Source organism: Ictalurus punctatus, chromosome 13 (assembly GCF_001660625.3).
Source record: "Ictalurus punctatus breed USDA103 chromosome 13, Coco_2.0, whole genome shotgun sequence".
NCBI lineage: Eukaryota > Metazoa > Chordata > Actinopteri > Siluriformes > Ictaluridae > Ictalurus > Ictalurus punctatus.
The window spans coordinates 18,029,858-18,046,096 of NC_030428.2; the positions used below are offsets into that span (position 1 = coordinate 18,029,858).

A 16,239-nucleotide genomic window follows, 5' to 3' on the forward strand; every position below is an offset into this window, starting at 1 on the left:
AGGTAGATACAAGTAGGACTTTAATTCCTGAGTCTGCCTTGTTAGATTCATACTGATTTATTTAAGAGTAGCCTATCCCAAATATACCATAACTGCTGTTTGTTCATCTCTAACATTAGCTTAATTAGCAAGCAAACTAGATTCGCACACAGGTTCAGTGGCTAATGTTTATACTGCTAACATTATCCAGTAATAATTTCCATATCAGAAGTGGTCGCAAGTTTCAGAATCCTTTTTTTTAAATAAAGTACTCAAAATCCTCTTTTATAAATTACTTTAGTGCTGAGGTTGCAAATTTGTGTATGTATATGTGTATGTATAGTCAGAATCAGACATTCGAGATGATTTAAGCTTTATCTTTTTTTATTTTAATTATTTAGAGGCAATGACTAATTCATCTTTGCTTAAACTTTGATCAGTTGAACTTGGTAATAAATTGTTGTGCATGGACATATGTCGTATCTTTACCAGCGTATGACACTTAACAGTTTTAAATCAAATCTCAAATGATTTGAAAGGATTATTATTATTATTATTATTATTATTATTATTATTATTATTATTATTTTATAGGCACGAGCGCTAACCGAGAGTACAGTCCTGTATGTCTACTTACTGCTGTCCTTTTCCTCTGTGCTGCTAGTCTACCTCCTTTTTCTCACTCCCTCGAGAGGTGGCGCAGGGTTCATGACATGCAACACCTCTGTGGATGTGGTGAAAAGTGCAGTAAAAGTGATTTTATCCATTTAACATGTTTCCTTTCATTCCTCAAATCTTCTACCACACACCGTGAGTTATGGGGTGAGAGGTGGGACCTGTAGACAGTTATAGCTTTCATGCACTGCTGACCCTTCTATCCTCTCTGGTGTGTGTGTGTGTGTGTGTGTATATGTGTGCATGTGTATGTGTGCATGTGTGTGTGTGCGTGTGTGTTTTAGCTACATGCCCGTATAGATTAACACTCGCCTCTCACCCATCATAGAATAGGCTATAAATGGTATTTTTACCACCTGAATGTCCTATTCTCCCATTTTACACAAACCCGTAACCCTGTGTACAGAACGAGCATACTGTACATGTATAAAGGAAATTAGTGTGTGAATGTGTGTTGCCCTGCAGTAGACATCCAAGCCAGGGGGCTATTCCCACCTCCAGCCCAGTGTTCCCAGGACAGGCTCTGGTTCCACAGCGACCCTGACAAGGACAAAGTGCTTACTGAAGATGAAGGATGAAAATATATGTAAACAGCACTTTTAGGCCAGTGCTTCTCAATCTGAGACCTGTGTGACCTTTTGAGCACCTTCTGTTTCTCTCTGATTCAACTAATGAAGGTCTTTATAATCAGGCCTTGCATAAGATATCTTGTGGAGTGTTTAAGTCTCAGGCTGCAGCTTTGACCCACTGCACATGACAACACTTTGCTGACATCTCAGGGGACCTCACAATTTGATTAGACTTCGATTTAGGATACAAAAATGTAATTGTATATTTCAGGTATGACCTCTTGCTCCATTATTAAAACATAATATGTAATGAGAATCGCTGGGCTTAATGGATTTCCATATTTATTTTGAATCAGAATTGGGAAATGTTTAATATTATTGTAAGTTTTTTTTAATTCAAAAAGATCTAACTAGTTCCATGTAAAAGTCATATATTGTGTTTTGCTCATGCATGAAAGCTTTTGAGTGAGAATAGTGATACATCTAAAAAGATATCTCTATTTGAAAGTATTTTAGGGGGGCACTGTGGCTCAGTGGTTAGCATGTTTGCCACTGGGATTGTGGGTTCAAAAACCGCCTCTGCCCTGTGTTCGCGGAGCATGCATGTGAATCTGTGTGCGATTGTGCTCTGCGATGGTTTGGCTCCCCGTACAGGGTGTACCCCTGCCTTGTGATAGGCTCCAGGCGCTCCGTGACCCTGTGTACGATAAGCGGTATGGAAAATGGATGGATGAAAGTCATTTTTCACCATAATTGTTTGCGATTATTCAAAAGTTACTATTCATCTTTAACAATGTGTAAGAATTTAAAACAGGGGTTGAAGGTGTTTAAAATGAAAACTCTTAACTGAATGTGATAAATCATCATTTACTGTTAACACAAATCAACAATGCGAGGAATTAGAAGTGAAGAAAAAAACACTAATTAGATGGTTGAAAGATTGAACCATGGGAAGCAGAATTTAGAAAAAACAGGGACTGAGTACTAGTACATTGTCTGGAAAAATGTTAAATGTGCTTGAAACTCTCTCTCTCTCTCTCTCTCTCTACCACACCTAAGATGTGGGAGGTTTCCTCCAAAAACAGCTTTGATATACGGAATTATAGAACTGTGTGTGTGTGTGTGATTCTTCCAGGTAGTCACGCCAGCAACTGAGCAGTAGAAAATGCTTGAGCTTCCAACATACACAGAATAAATTTTAGCTGTGGTTGTGAGGTGATTTTTGACGGAACATTTGGAATGGATCTTTGCTGAACTGAGATTTAGCTCACCCGTACTCTCTATATGCTCCAACAAAACCTCTCTCGCTCCTGCACATACTGTATACGCACATACATTTGAATTTAATTGCAGTGTTCGTCGACCATTTCATTCATTCAGCATATTCAGTACATTTGAGCAAAAGTCAGACACTGCAAGATGTTGCAACACTCTCTCTCTCTCTCTCTCTCTCTCTCTCTCTCTCTCTCTCTCTTTCTCTCTCTCTGATGAATCTAATTTTCAGGCCAGAAAAGTGAGGTCTCTGAAATGTAGGAAACTAATCAGATGCATTGCATAGCTATATTACAGCTCATTGTTTTTTCTATGTTATCCTTGAAATTATTTATATAATCCTCATCGGTCTAGAAACACTTTTAGTGATTACAAACCACACACCAAACCCAAAAATATAACGAAATATATCAAAGAGTGTCTACTGTATGTACATATTTCTAGCCAGACAAATTCACGTTATCATGTGTACGTCTTTTTCAGATCAGGCCTTTGGACAAATGGTTTAGTAACAAGGCAACATAAGTGCCTTTCAAAGTCATTCTTAGATATTGACCAGTACATTAGCAGATACAGACATGGTGTAAAATTAAAGGAAAAACATAAAGTGTGTTAGTAAGGTCTATCTTCAGTGGCCTTTGGCATAGATTCTGCATGTCTCTGGAGGAATACACACCATTCTTCCTAAAGATTTTTCCTCAATTGGTGTTTTGATGATAGTGGTGGCGAGCACTGTCTAACACACCAGTCCAAAATCTCTCACAGGTGTTCAACTGAGTTGAGATCTGGTAATTGTGAAGGTCATAGCATATGATTTACATCATTTTCATCTTCATCGAATCCAGTGAATGGGGGTGGGCTCAACCTGGAAGAGATCACTCCCATCAGCTTAGAAATGTTTGATCATAAGATAAAGGTGATGATTCAGAATAACTCTGTATTCATTTGCAGTGACTCTTCCCTTTAACTGGACAAGTGGACCCAAACCACCATTTTTCCCCCTTTGTCACCTGTCTGTATGTGGATGCCCTTTACCCTTAATGCTCCATACCTTTTCACACAACAGATGAAAACATTTATTTGAAATGCTTGAGTTACAGATGTTGAAGCACTGTGCAGCAATTGGCCTGATGTTCATCTACTCTGGGAACAGCTGGACCCTGTTGGGCGTCGGTCCCACAGCTCCGTTCAAGGACAATCTGTAGTACGGGAAGTGAGCTCATAACAAATTTGCTCTTGGAAGGGGCAGCAGTGTACAACTGACATCATGATCTCGACTTTAAAACATTCCATTGTTGGGCCTGTGAGGACTGCAAGACGCTGGAATAGTTTCAGCGTTATGACATTCATAACTGGACTTTCTACCGCTGGACATTCACACTAAAACATAAGAACATGTGCAATGCTCTGACACGATACCAGTTTTGTGTTTTCTAAAAATGCCAACATATTGTTGGCCATTATAGGTAAGCTGGTGCAACTGTGATTATGTGTGATAAACGATTCCTTTTGTATTGCTGACAAAAGTTCATTCCGCTCTTAGATTTCTTCTCATATGAAATTACATTTGCACAATCACATTTATTCTACTTGCAGACAAAGCTAAATCAGAATACTCTAAACCCCCCGTTCTTGATTTTACTCTTAACACATTTTGCAGGTATTCATTGTCTGATTCCATCACTTGTTCTTTATATGAGCTTCATGGCACTAGTCCAAAACAAAAGAAACTCTTGTGTGATCTGTTTTATCAAATTAATTTTTTGGCTAAACTACTCCTCTAAGGGAAATATATACACTCACTGGCCGCTTTATTAGTGTTCTTGTATCTACACCCTTTCCATCTTTCCATCAATTTAAAGGGAGCAACAAGTGACTAGAGTTGAACATATATGATTTGGGTGGTGGATGACAGTAACATTAACTGGTTGTGTGCTTGGCATTAACACAAGTATATCGGGTGCAGCGAAGTTGCATCTTGTAGGTGTAAAGTTAGAGACTGTTTTTTTTTTCCCCATGCACAGCTTGTGTTCGTCTTTTAGCACTTTTTTAGTGTTTATTTCTGACCACAGCACCACTCTTAGTTGGATATAACATCTGGGGCTGTATTCAGAAACTAAAGGTTAAGACCAAACATAGCTGAGAACAGGCTGATTTAAGAGGAAATCCTGTTTTTGTTTTCTAAGAGTATTTAACAAAACATTTTAGCATTAAAAGTAGGTTCTAAAACTGCAAATAGGGGTAGACCAGATGAATTGTAATTCATTTGAGTGATAGTTCACCCCAGAATGAAAATTCTGTCATCAGTTACTCATCCTCACGTCGTTCCAAACCCATAAGACTTTCATTCATCTTTGGAACACAAAAAAAGACAGTTTTATTAAAAAAAGTAGATTTCTGCCCGTACGTTTACAGTCCAAATAACTAAAACTTTCAAGCTCCAAAAAGTTCATAAAGACATCATAAAAGTAATCCATTTGATCCCAATTTTATGAAGCAATAGGAATGCTTTGTGTGAGTAAAAACACTCAAATTAAGTCTTTATTCACAAATATCTTCGCTTCTGCATAGATCTCTGAGGCGTTCACAAGAGAACCACGATGCAACAATGTTGTGTTGACATGAGAGCAGGAAAAAATATCTTTAAGACTAAACCACAAACCATCCTAAATGGCAAATTAACAGGCTACACTGACTTTCCTGCAAATAAGTGCTACATCCCAATTCACTATGCATTAAAAGTATGTACTCTTTGTGAGAAGAAAAAGTACATACTTTTGAGTGTGTAGAGAAAGAGTATGCAAGTACTGGGACATACTAACATAACCTAATATGATATATTAATATGATATATGCTAATACATCATGTAACGGAAAAGAACTTTGTTTAGCTATGCACATCATCACCGTAAACAAACTCCTTGTTCCATTACAGCTTTTCTCCATTAATTATTCCGTATATGATTTATATTATATAATTTGACTGACCATTCCTTTGATCTATTTTTATTTATATTTAGTGCTTAACATTTAAGTTCTTACACTTTGATACTGAAGACACGTCGCCAACATTACACACTTTTGGTATGTTTTCAGGTTGAATTTGGCAAAACAACCCATCACAAAACTCCTCCTCCTTTATTTCTTAGTAAATATTCTTTTCAGCAGATTTGTGAATAAGTTTTAAAGAAAAGCTCTTAGCTAGCCTTAGTTAGAAACTCTTAGTTTAGTGCCACTTGAACTAAGAGAACTCTTAGTGGTAAGATAAAAGTTCTTTGTGACCGCAGCACCTTGGTGGTCAGTTTGCACTGATTTGGCGTTAACACACTGTGTGCAGGAAATAAAGTGTACCTGTAGGCTATGATAGGTTTACCTGATAAAACAGCAATTCAAAGTGTGAGATGCATATTATATCTCTTTGGCACACCTCCAGTCACTCCTCCTCCTATTCAGAATCAGAATCATTTAATTCGCCATATACTTTTACATGTATTAGAAATTTTCCTTGATGTTTGGTCACAACACGATACATTCAACACAGTTCACAGCACACACACATCAAAGATAACACAACAGCCAACAATTCAGTGCTCTACAGTGCTATGTGTCTGTGGTCTGCTAGTCACCAGCTCCTCATTAGAAGTCTGTTACTTATACCCTTTTCAAGTGCAATAGACAGGGAGTTTTGCATTTTAAATTTTATCTGAAAGTATAGTGTCGAATAACCCTGTATACTCCTACAATCCAACAGTAGGTTAGAGCTCAACTATTTTTGCATACTGATGCAGAATGCAGCTTGTATTTTGCAGGGAATAGGAAGTAGGGGGCTATTTAGGATTCATCACAGTTTGTAATGTGACTAGTTCCTTAACTTTGTTTAAGTGAAGTTTTTGTCTCAGTTTTGTTTTATTGTTCTGCTTCATATTGTTCATTAAAGATTCCGCACCGGCATCTAGCTTCCTGAGTTTGTTACACTCTTACGGGCTTCCAAAATGCACCTTTAAACGAATTCTTCTCTTTCGCTCTGTAATTCTGTAATGGTTTTCCTTAGGCCCCATGTTGGGGAGATTCCCCTGGGCCACTTTAGCCACTCTGCTCTCTTACTCCCTTTTTTCCTCTTCTAATCCATCATGGCTGATTTCCTCTGTTCTGTTCTCTCTCTTTCTCTCATCAGCTCTAATGTTTAGCTCAGTTTCACTTCCACCTGTCTCTTTCTTTTATTTTCCTTCTCGCATTTTATTCTCTCTCACATCTTTCTCATTCTTTCCATGCCACTCCCATACACTTATATTCTGATCTGATGTATTCATGTGTTCATCATACAAATCTATGGTCATGTTTAATATCCTTTCATTGCTGTTATCGTCCTGTGCTTCTTGTTTCTCTTTGCTGCCTGTGATTCTTCACTTCACTTCTTTCACAGTCAGTGTCTTGGCTTCGCAATGGTTCATTCTGCGTCTTCCTTATGTGTTCTCTTTCATTTGCAGCTCTCTTTCATTTGCAGCTCTCTTTTCATTTTCATCCCTTTATCCTTCCCCCTCTTCCTTCCTTTCTTCCTCTCTCAGTCCGTTACTCTCCACCTCTCTCTCTCTCTCTCTCTCTCTCTCTCTCTCTCTCTCTCTCTCTCTCTCTCTCTCTCTACCCTTCCCCCATGCAGCTGGTGCCCTGGGCGTTTGGTCCAGATGGTGAGGAGGGGAGGCAGGGGTTTGTTCTCCTCAGCACCCCACAGCAGGTCCTCTGTCCTGGGTAGCTCTGCCTCGGCTTCCCTGCCTCGGCTGGAGACCCTCCTCCCACCACCATCACCACAACTACTGCCAGCATTAATCTCCTAAACGATCCCGCCAGAAGCAGGATCAATACTCATTTACAGAGACACAGCCTGATCCCTTAATGTAGAGCACGGAGGATGGCTTTCTGCCTTCACCCCCCTCATCCTCTCCAAGCCCCTGTCTGCCTCCTCCCATGCATTAGAGACACAGGAGGTAAAAAAAAAAAGGGGGGGGGGTCATGTATAATGACAGAAATAAAAAAAGGACAAGGAGAAAATGACAGACAGAAATAGAGGTCTGGTATTCCTGACTTTTTACTTAATTAGCTGAAAAATATGACTTTGGTTGATGAAGTCACCGAGTTGCTTTAACCTGCTGCTTTCTGTGTGCGCACTGCAATCAGCTCAGTGGCTCCTGAATGGCAGTCAAGTTATATTTTAATCTAGATGGGTGGTCCCATCAGCACCACCTCAAAACAGAGGCTTCTAACATCCTGGCTACTGCTTTAATAACCAAATTTCTGTATGCTGCTTCATATTTGCGGTAGCATTATTTTTACTCTTTGTTTTCCACTGGCACAAGAAAATATGACTTCATGCTAAAACAGCTTGATCCAAGGAAAACGGGAAAAGACTGGACTTTCCATTGAATTATACCTCTGTCTTTTTTCCAGTCTGCTCTGCTTTAGCATAAAAGCAAGAATGCGAGAGTGTGTGTGGCTTTCGAAACACCTCGTCATTGATCTTTGTTGAAGCCAGCTCTTTACTAAAACACCTTCTCTTGCAGCCAGTGAGTCTGTTATTCACCTTTATGTTTCAGCATCTGTTAGTGTTCTGGTTCCAGGCCCAATCAGGTTCACTCAGTCATGTATACCTTGTATATACGTACACCATGTGTCTGAGACATGATCCTTGCAAAGTGGTTTGTTTGTTTACTTAGTTTCTAAGCCATAGGAAAGGGAAGGATAGGGTCAGAGAGAGAGAGAGAGAGAAAGAGAGAGAAAGAGAGAGAGAGATTGATGGATTTGATTGGGCTTGGAGCCATAGTGGTACCACAAAAATCCAAAAACACAGGTTAAAATACACGTTTTCGGATTTTTGTGGTACCACTAGGGCTCCAAACTCAATCCAGTTCATCAAATATAGTTCAATCTCTCTCTCTCGAGCTCTCTCTCTGACCCTTCCTTTTCCAGATATTTACAGTTGGAGCCAGTGCAGACTAGTAACGTGGCAGTCTAAGGCACTATAGTGTTATCAACATAGCTTCCTATAAGTAAGTTCCCCAGAATGCCCTGAGTGGATGTCATGGCCTTCAAAATGATACTACAAGCCTAGTTTTCCAATGCTTTTATTTGAAATCTTACCCTTTTCCCCTCATTATCATTCCCCAAAATAAAGAATGCTTTCATTTTACTCTAGTGTTTGTAGGGAGGTATGCCACCAGTATAAATGCTTATAACAACTCATAGCTGTCACGAAGACTGCTTTCTGCAATTTTGAGATTAGGTTGTTATAATATTTGAGTCAAGTGTTCAAATAAGGCAGTGAGATTTCTGACTTCTGATTTTAGACATATGATGGTGATGATGTTATTAAATTAGTATAAGATGATGGTCAAACTCACTTTACAGAAATGCCAGAGAAAATATGCATAACTCTGTCACTGCTGTAAAGAACATTAAAGTCTTGTCCACTAATCGTAGGGTTGGCGGTTCTATTCCCGGCCCACATGACTCAACATGCCGAAGTGTCCTTGGGCAAGACACTGAACCCCAAGTTGCTCCCAATAGCAGGCTAGCACCTTGCATGGCAGCTCTGCTGTCGTTGGGGGGTGTGTGTGTGTGTGTGTGTGTGTGTGTGTGTGTGTGTCTGTGTGTGTGTGTGAATGGGTGAATGAGAAACAGTGTAAAGCACTTTGTTGAACCACTAAGGATAAAAAGCTCTATATGAATGCAGACCATTTACCATAAAGAACTATAATGCATCATTCTAATATACGAGGAGTTACTGAGCTAAAAAAAAAAAAATCAATTGTCAAGTTGTTTCAAAATAGTGTGTTATTGCAACTTATATCCTAGCTCTGTTGAATTCTTGAATCTGATTGGTCAGAAGGTGTTAATTCATTTTCTATAACAGCAGCTCTGACAGCAGTGCTGATGATGGGTGTATATTAATACACTCATTTTATGATAATTTGTAGTTTATTCACATGGACTTGGGGGACGCTCTATTAATCTAAGAAGAAGAATAACAAGATTAACTTTTTTTTTTTAACTCAGGTATTACATTGCTTGATGTCAAAATCGTCAATGTCAACTGATGCTCTTTGGAAAAAAAGCCTTTATGGAATGTTTATATAGGTTTATGTCAGATTCCATGAAGGGTGTATGTAGGTATCATGTGGCTCTATGAGCACTACGCATAAGCAAAATATCTTAGGAAATACCAATAATAAATGATTGGGGCATTTTATGTTCAGTAAGAATATTTAAGAACGACTTGTCTGCTTTGCGCTAGAATTTGACCTCTTGAGGCCAAAGCTTTTCCACTTTTACTCATGTGATTTAATGTAGAAATGAAAAAGTTTCCAAGAATCAGGAAACATTACTACATATATCAAATCTGGAGCAATTATTAGCATTAAAATAAAGCCTTTAGCACTGTTGTCAATGAGATGCTGTGGATGTTAATGCTCCTATAATGTGTTGTTCTTTCAGGCCTCACCCTAGGAGTGGAGCACTTTGTCCTGCTGAATAATTCACTGTGTGCAGCCACAGTCAGGGGAAAGCACTGACATGATGAAGGGACTAGCACCTTCTTCAATCCAGTTTGGCCTTCACATTGAGTAAAAGAGCACATGGGGAATGATCTACAGGAGGCAAAAGAAAAATGATTTCAGATAAAAAGGTGGTCCTTAAAATGTATGATTTAATGCAATAATTGCATCATTTGACCCACTTACTTCATAGTTTCCAATGAAAATGAACATATTTGAAACATAAACATGATTTCAGGATATTTATTACTATAGACACACTCTGAAATCAATTTGCTGCTTCAAAAGTTAGGGTGTGTGTCTAATTAAATGGATTTTTGGCTGACAGATAAAGAGATATTGATATTATATAAGATAAATATGCTTGTTCTTTGGGGTTTTCCTGTATACTACATTATATTATATAAATACCCAATAGAAAATGCAATGTCCACTCAATCCTGTACCACACCCAGCTGAGGTCTATCAGAAACCTGATAGTCATCAGCAGGTACAAGAATAGCCCAGTGCTGCCCTCGCTAACACCAGTACTGCTACTGTACAACACACACGTTTGTGACCTGGAACAGAAAAACAGCTCTACACCACCCTGTATTGCATGAGAGCGTTTGAGTCACATGACTCTTGTGTTCCCATTAGTATGAATTCAGTTTTTTTTTTCGTCTTTCTGAACAGACCTATGTGTCTTTAATTTGTTTATTCATTTTCATATGGTTCATTTACATGCGATTCATTTTCATGTGATTCATTTACATGTGATTCATTTTCATGAGATTCATATTCAAGTGATACATTTTCATGTGATATATTTACATATGATTCATTTTCATGTGATTCATTTACTAATTTGCTTCTCTTTAAATCCAGTTTTAGACTGTGATATTACAAAGGTCTTTCCAGATTATTACTTGCTACACTGTATGAGATAACTGAATTCAGTTTCACATGTTGCCTTGATGTTATCATATCTCTGAAACTCTCATCATGTGGTCTGGGGCTTGTAAATCTTTATTATTAACTCTGTCTGATAGGACATGAAACATCCTACTCAATGTGGACACTGATAACCATTTCTGGCATCTTTTATTTCTCATTCCCCGCCTCTCTTTGTTTCTCTCTTTCTATCAGTCTCCCTATTTTTCCACAATCTTGCTTTCTTTATCTCATGTCTGTATCTCTCTCTCTCTCTCTCTCTCTCTCTCTCTGGTTGTGTGCAACAGCATAAACAGTCCCAGGGGAACAGCGAGCTCTTTCATTGGGTAGAGGATTGAATCATTACAGAAAGGGTCCCATGATCCTTGCTGTTCCTTGGGATACACATCGCATTCCTTCTTCCTACAGACACACACTCACACACAATCTGAGCAACAATATGCTGACATTGCCTGTAAGCTACACCTAAACATGTAAGCACTAATGTATGTAATAGTTAACAAAATTCAAAGTGTCCGATAAAATATTAAAAATATAAATTTTCCTGTCAGTTTTGCAAAGCATATTAGAGGTGATATCATTTAAAATGGGACGTCAGGTGGAGTCAGTCTTTTAAGATCCGATATGCTTTGCTTTGAAAGCCACCAATCAGAGACACTGACCTTGATCTGTCAGTTTTTTATGTAATAAAATTACCCTACTCTGATCTATCGTACAAAGAAGGAAAATTAGCATTCCAGTGGCAGGCATCCTATATCCTTACCAATATGGTTTCACCCTTGCAAATACATAAAACTTCTCACAGCTCAATTTCTGTGAAACGGTATGAAGGTTAAAACTAGGACCATGAAACGAATGAGTTCATTTGTTTGTATGAAATCAAGTGAAATCCAGACACACATTTGTTTAAAGTTTAAATCTTTTTACCTTGTATCAGGTAAGAAAAAAAGAGTGTTGATCATATAAGATTGATTAGTGGGATTTACTGAGATATCACAAGTATATATCATGAGTCTATCCATCCATCTATTTTCCACACCACTTATCCTACACAGGGTTGTAGGGGAGTCTGGAAAATATCCCAAGGAACTCAGGGCACAACTCAGGGGACGCCATCACAGGGCACACTCGCACACACGTTCACACACTACGAACAATTTGGAAATGCCAACCAGCTTACAATGCATGTCTTTGGACTGGAGGAGGAAAACGGAGTACACGAAGGAAACCCCCGAAGCACAGGGATTTGAACCCCCAACCCTGGAGGTGCAAGGCAAACATGCTAACCACTAATCCACCATGCACCCCATTTTTTGAGGGATATAGTTACCTGAAACACCTCAGAAAAACAATGTTGAAGACAGTAGCAGACAGGTAACCATTTTCCACACACACACAAAATAAAAAAAAAAATTGGCGATGTCACTTACTGTATCAACACCACCAGTTTCCATCATCTGTGAGCTGAAAGTATTAAGCTAGATTGGCCTAATAATAGATGTTTATGCATGTCTCTGGTCACTTGGGGCTCACTGGGTTATTCAGAGACCTCTTCTGTTGGGAGAATAGATTAGGATGACATGAGATATGCTGAGGCGTGGTCACATGGGTGGTACAGGGTGGCAGTTGTCACCCTTGAAATAAGCCTTTCCACCTCAGTTCATCTCTATTACACCTTCGTAATCCATGCAGAGCGAACTGATTTTATCTAGACTCTACTGATTTAGACAAATGTTGTGCCATAGGCATTTTGACTCCATTGAGCATCAGAAACTGTATAGCAATTATGAGTCCAAGCTGACATTATTTAAAGGCCTACTTGTTATTAAGGTTTAACCCATTCAATTCAAACAACCAGTCAAACAGGTTAATAACTGTAAGGGTTTTCCACCAGTGTAACCAACAATATAAAATTGCAGATCCCCATGCCTATGCTTCATGGACTACCGTGAGTCCCTGGACCCCACTTTGAGAACCATGGTTGTATATAAAGGTGGTGAGAACGGAATGAACAGTGAAGTGTGATCTTGCCTTCTGTTGGCACACCATGACTACACGCTTGGACACACCACATCACATCTTATTTTTCTTTCATTCATCCTCAATATTCACTTTATCCTGGTCAGAGTTTCGGCAGGAACACTGGGTGCGGAGTGGGAATATGCAGTTCATACAGGAGTTTTTTGTGATTGTTGCGGCCCAAAAATGCTTGATTTTGCTGTGGATTTTATCTAAATTTGCTATGCAACTCACACAGTTTTTTGTGCTTTCTTTTTTTCTTTTTTTTTTTTTTTTCCAGAAAACTACTTGAATTGGCAAAATTACAACTGCACCAAATTATTTTGCACAGTCTTTCACAGTAATGTTTGTTGGGAAATGAGACCTTTTAGCTGTACTCACGTTCGATGCACGTGAATCAAAGAGGGCCCAGAGAGCTGGCGCACATCTGTGGAAAATCTGTGGAAGTTTTGAAAAATTGCAAGCTCTTCCAAATACTGCAGAGTTTGTTCGTTTGTGCGATCGCAAAATCCTGGAGGGACTGAAAATGAGATGCCAGTCATAACACCCCTATAATACATCAGAGAGGGTTAAGGGCCTTGCTCAAGGGCCGAACAGTGGTAGCGTGGCGATGCTGGGGCTTGAACCCCCGACCTTCTGATCACTAACTCAGAGCCTGAACGGTTGAGACACTGGGGGAAAGACCAGAAAACCCGCATGAATAACCCGATCTCACAGTTAAACCAGTGCCCGCTGGGCCAACATGCTGCCTGATAATCTCTCCTAGCTATTTTATTCAAACATAGGGATCAAACTTATAGGAAAAGCATTGCGTGGCATTGAGGTACCATGTGTCCAGTCTTGAAAAGTACCAAATAAAGCAGCAAAGTGAAGCGTGAAAGCAGTGAAGATGGCTGTAGGGATATGTGTGAGTTGTGTAAGATACTGTGTGTGTGAGAAAGAGGCTCTGTCCGACATATACTACCGTATTAGCCTATACCACAGGTGGCAGGCTAGTGGCACAGCCTACTGTTCAGTACAGTAGTGTGCGGTTTCCGGTGAGAGAGAGAGAGAGAAAGAGAGAGAGAGAGAGGTGTATGCAGCCAGAAGGTATATTGCCGTAAAGCCGAGTGTCGTAAACCAGGTGCAGGGAGGGGAGGTGGAGTGTTAGGGGAGGGAGGGGAGGTAGAGGGGAGGTGTGGGGGCCGAGAGGAGGTGACTCTCCGCCACGGCATTTACACGCAGCGAAAGGATCATGGCGGATGGCCCCAGGTGTAAGCGCAGAAAGCAGGCGAACCCAAAGAGGACGAGCGGTGAGTAAAAAAGCGTTTTGGCTTCATACTTGACTCGATCGGAGGCTGAAATTGTGCGGCGGGACTTTTCCAATCAGCCAAAGTCAGCGGAAAGTAGCGGTGTGTGAGTGAGTGTGTGTGTGTGTGTGTGTGTGAGAGAGAGAGAGAGTGTACCGTTATACCTGGCTCTCTCCGCCTAGCGGCACCGCGCACCCTGGACCGTTATACGCTCCCAGCCCATGCGCTCACTGCTCCCTGTTTACTTTCCTCCTTTACTCTTTACTTTTCCTCACACTTCCTACACAATTTACTCTTCTCCTCATCAATCCGAGGACCGCAGTTCTGTTTTTATTTTCCTTATCATCGACTGTTTTCCTTCAAACTTACTTTCTCGCAGAATGTACCTGTTTATACTCGAATCTCCGCTCCGTTTCAAAACAACCTGTTTGTTTGTTTATTTGTTTATCTTTAAGATGGCTTCGAAGTGTTTTGACGAAGCGTGTGTGTGTGTGTGTGTTTTTCGTGAAGTTTGTCGCGTTTTCGTGTGGGTATAAACTTATCCTCGGTACAATGGGCTGTTCCGCTGTTGGCTGTGTACTGCGTGGTAGCAGGTAGCCAGTGTGCTAGCCCACTTTATACCTTAATATACAGCCTTCCAGTATCAAAACAAACACGGCCACTAACACACTCCTGGAGCACACTGGGGGATTTCTGACCTCGACATATTGGTAAAAAGGTGTGAGCTTTCGGTTGAGTAAACCGTTAGTCAGATAACGGGAAACACGCGTCGCTGTTTGGCTGAAGAAGAAGAAGAAGAAGAAGAAAAAGAAGAAGAAGAAACGGAAAGTCCTAAAGTCCTCATTTTGTTGTTGTGTGGTTTTCTAAAAAAAAAAAAAACTTTGCGGGAAGTTGTCTAAGAACAATAAGGGCGTGTCTAAGCATACACTGGCCATGAAGCATCTTTTCAGCACCGTTAGCGTGTGTGTGTGTGTGTGAGTGTGTGTGTCAGGCGGTGGGTGAAGGAACCTGTTTGTAGGCTGTAGCCACATTTCTGTCTCTGGGTGGCAACTCGAAGGAGAAAAGGAAAGGAATCTGCGCGGCTACAACAACTGCAGCTCAGCCTATATAAGGAATGCGGCGTGTGTATGCTGTTATATACATACAGTACAGACCAGACCAGTACAGACCAGACCAGTACAGACCAGCGAGTCTGATCAATCTCTCTCGGACTGGCTGCAGGACAGGAGTTCACACTGGGACTGGACCACTTCATGAGAATGAACTTGTGCACGCGCTCGAGCATCATCGGAGTTTTGTTTTTCAGCATATATCTGCTTATTATCTGCTTATTATTGTTCTTTAAAGCTAATAACGAGTTACTTCCGACTTGTACTGTATTTATGGGATTCCTGAGCTGTATCCATGCGTCTTTATGTCGTTGTGTGTGTGTGTGTGTGTGTGTGTGTGTGTGTTTGAGATCCTACATGAGTCGCTTGACTTATTTCTAAGCTCTATTCCGGACTTGTCTGTTATGCTGCTGAAAACATGTCGCTCCTGCTTTAATTAGTCAATGTGACTAGACTTTATGTTCCAGATATAAAGAGTAAAGTGCTACTATAGGGTTGTTGTCGTTTTGTCGATTTCTCGTGTTTATGAGCCACTTGAGAAATAACGGTGTGTTTAGGTTCCGTTTCCGCCATGCGCTCCCTGGCGGTGCTCTCAGCACGCAGCTTTGCTTTCGACTGATCGGAGGCATAAAACATCGCTCAGGGTTTATGAATGGGGAGAAATCTCGAGCCTGTGTGTTTTTCAGTGCTGTGCAGCTGATTTGTGAACGCTGACACAGACGCGGACTCAGACGACACCGTTTGCATCCGTTTTGAAAGGTGTTGGGAGGCAAAGGCGTTGCACCAAATGTCAACTTGTGCAGGTAGAAAAACAGCCGCTTTTGGTGTCTCGCATGCTGCCAGGGGCTTT

General features: G+C 40.3%; 1 protein-coding gene across 2 annotated transcripts in view; it reads left to right on the forward strand.

The window, feature by feature from the left end:
- The first annotated feature begins 14,158 nt into the window (after positions 1 to 14,158).
- zeb1b (zinc finger E-box binding homeobox 1b) overlaps positions 14,159 to 16,239 on the forward strand; it is a 69,788-nt gene continuing 67,707 nt past the window's right edge. Inside the window, exon 1 of one of the 2 annotated variants that reach the window (XM_017483097.3) lies at positions 14,159 to 14,283. In XM_017483097.3, the coding sequence (XP_017338586.1) occupies positions 14,226 to 14,283 (58 nt within the window). In that variant the 5' untranslated portion in view covers positions 14,159 to 14,225. Of the gene's footprint in view, positions 14,284 to 14,338; positions 16,193 to 16,239 lie in introns of those variants that run through there. The other variant, XM_047159265.2, reaches the window with a different exon arrangement.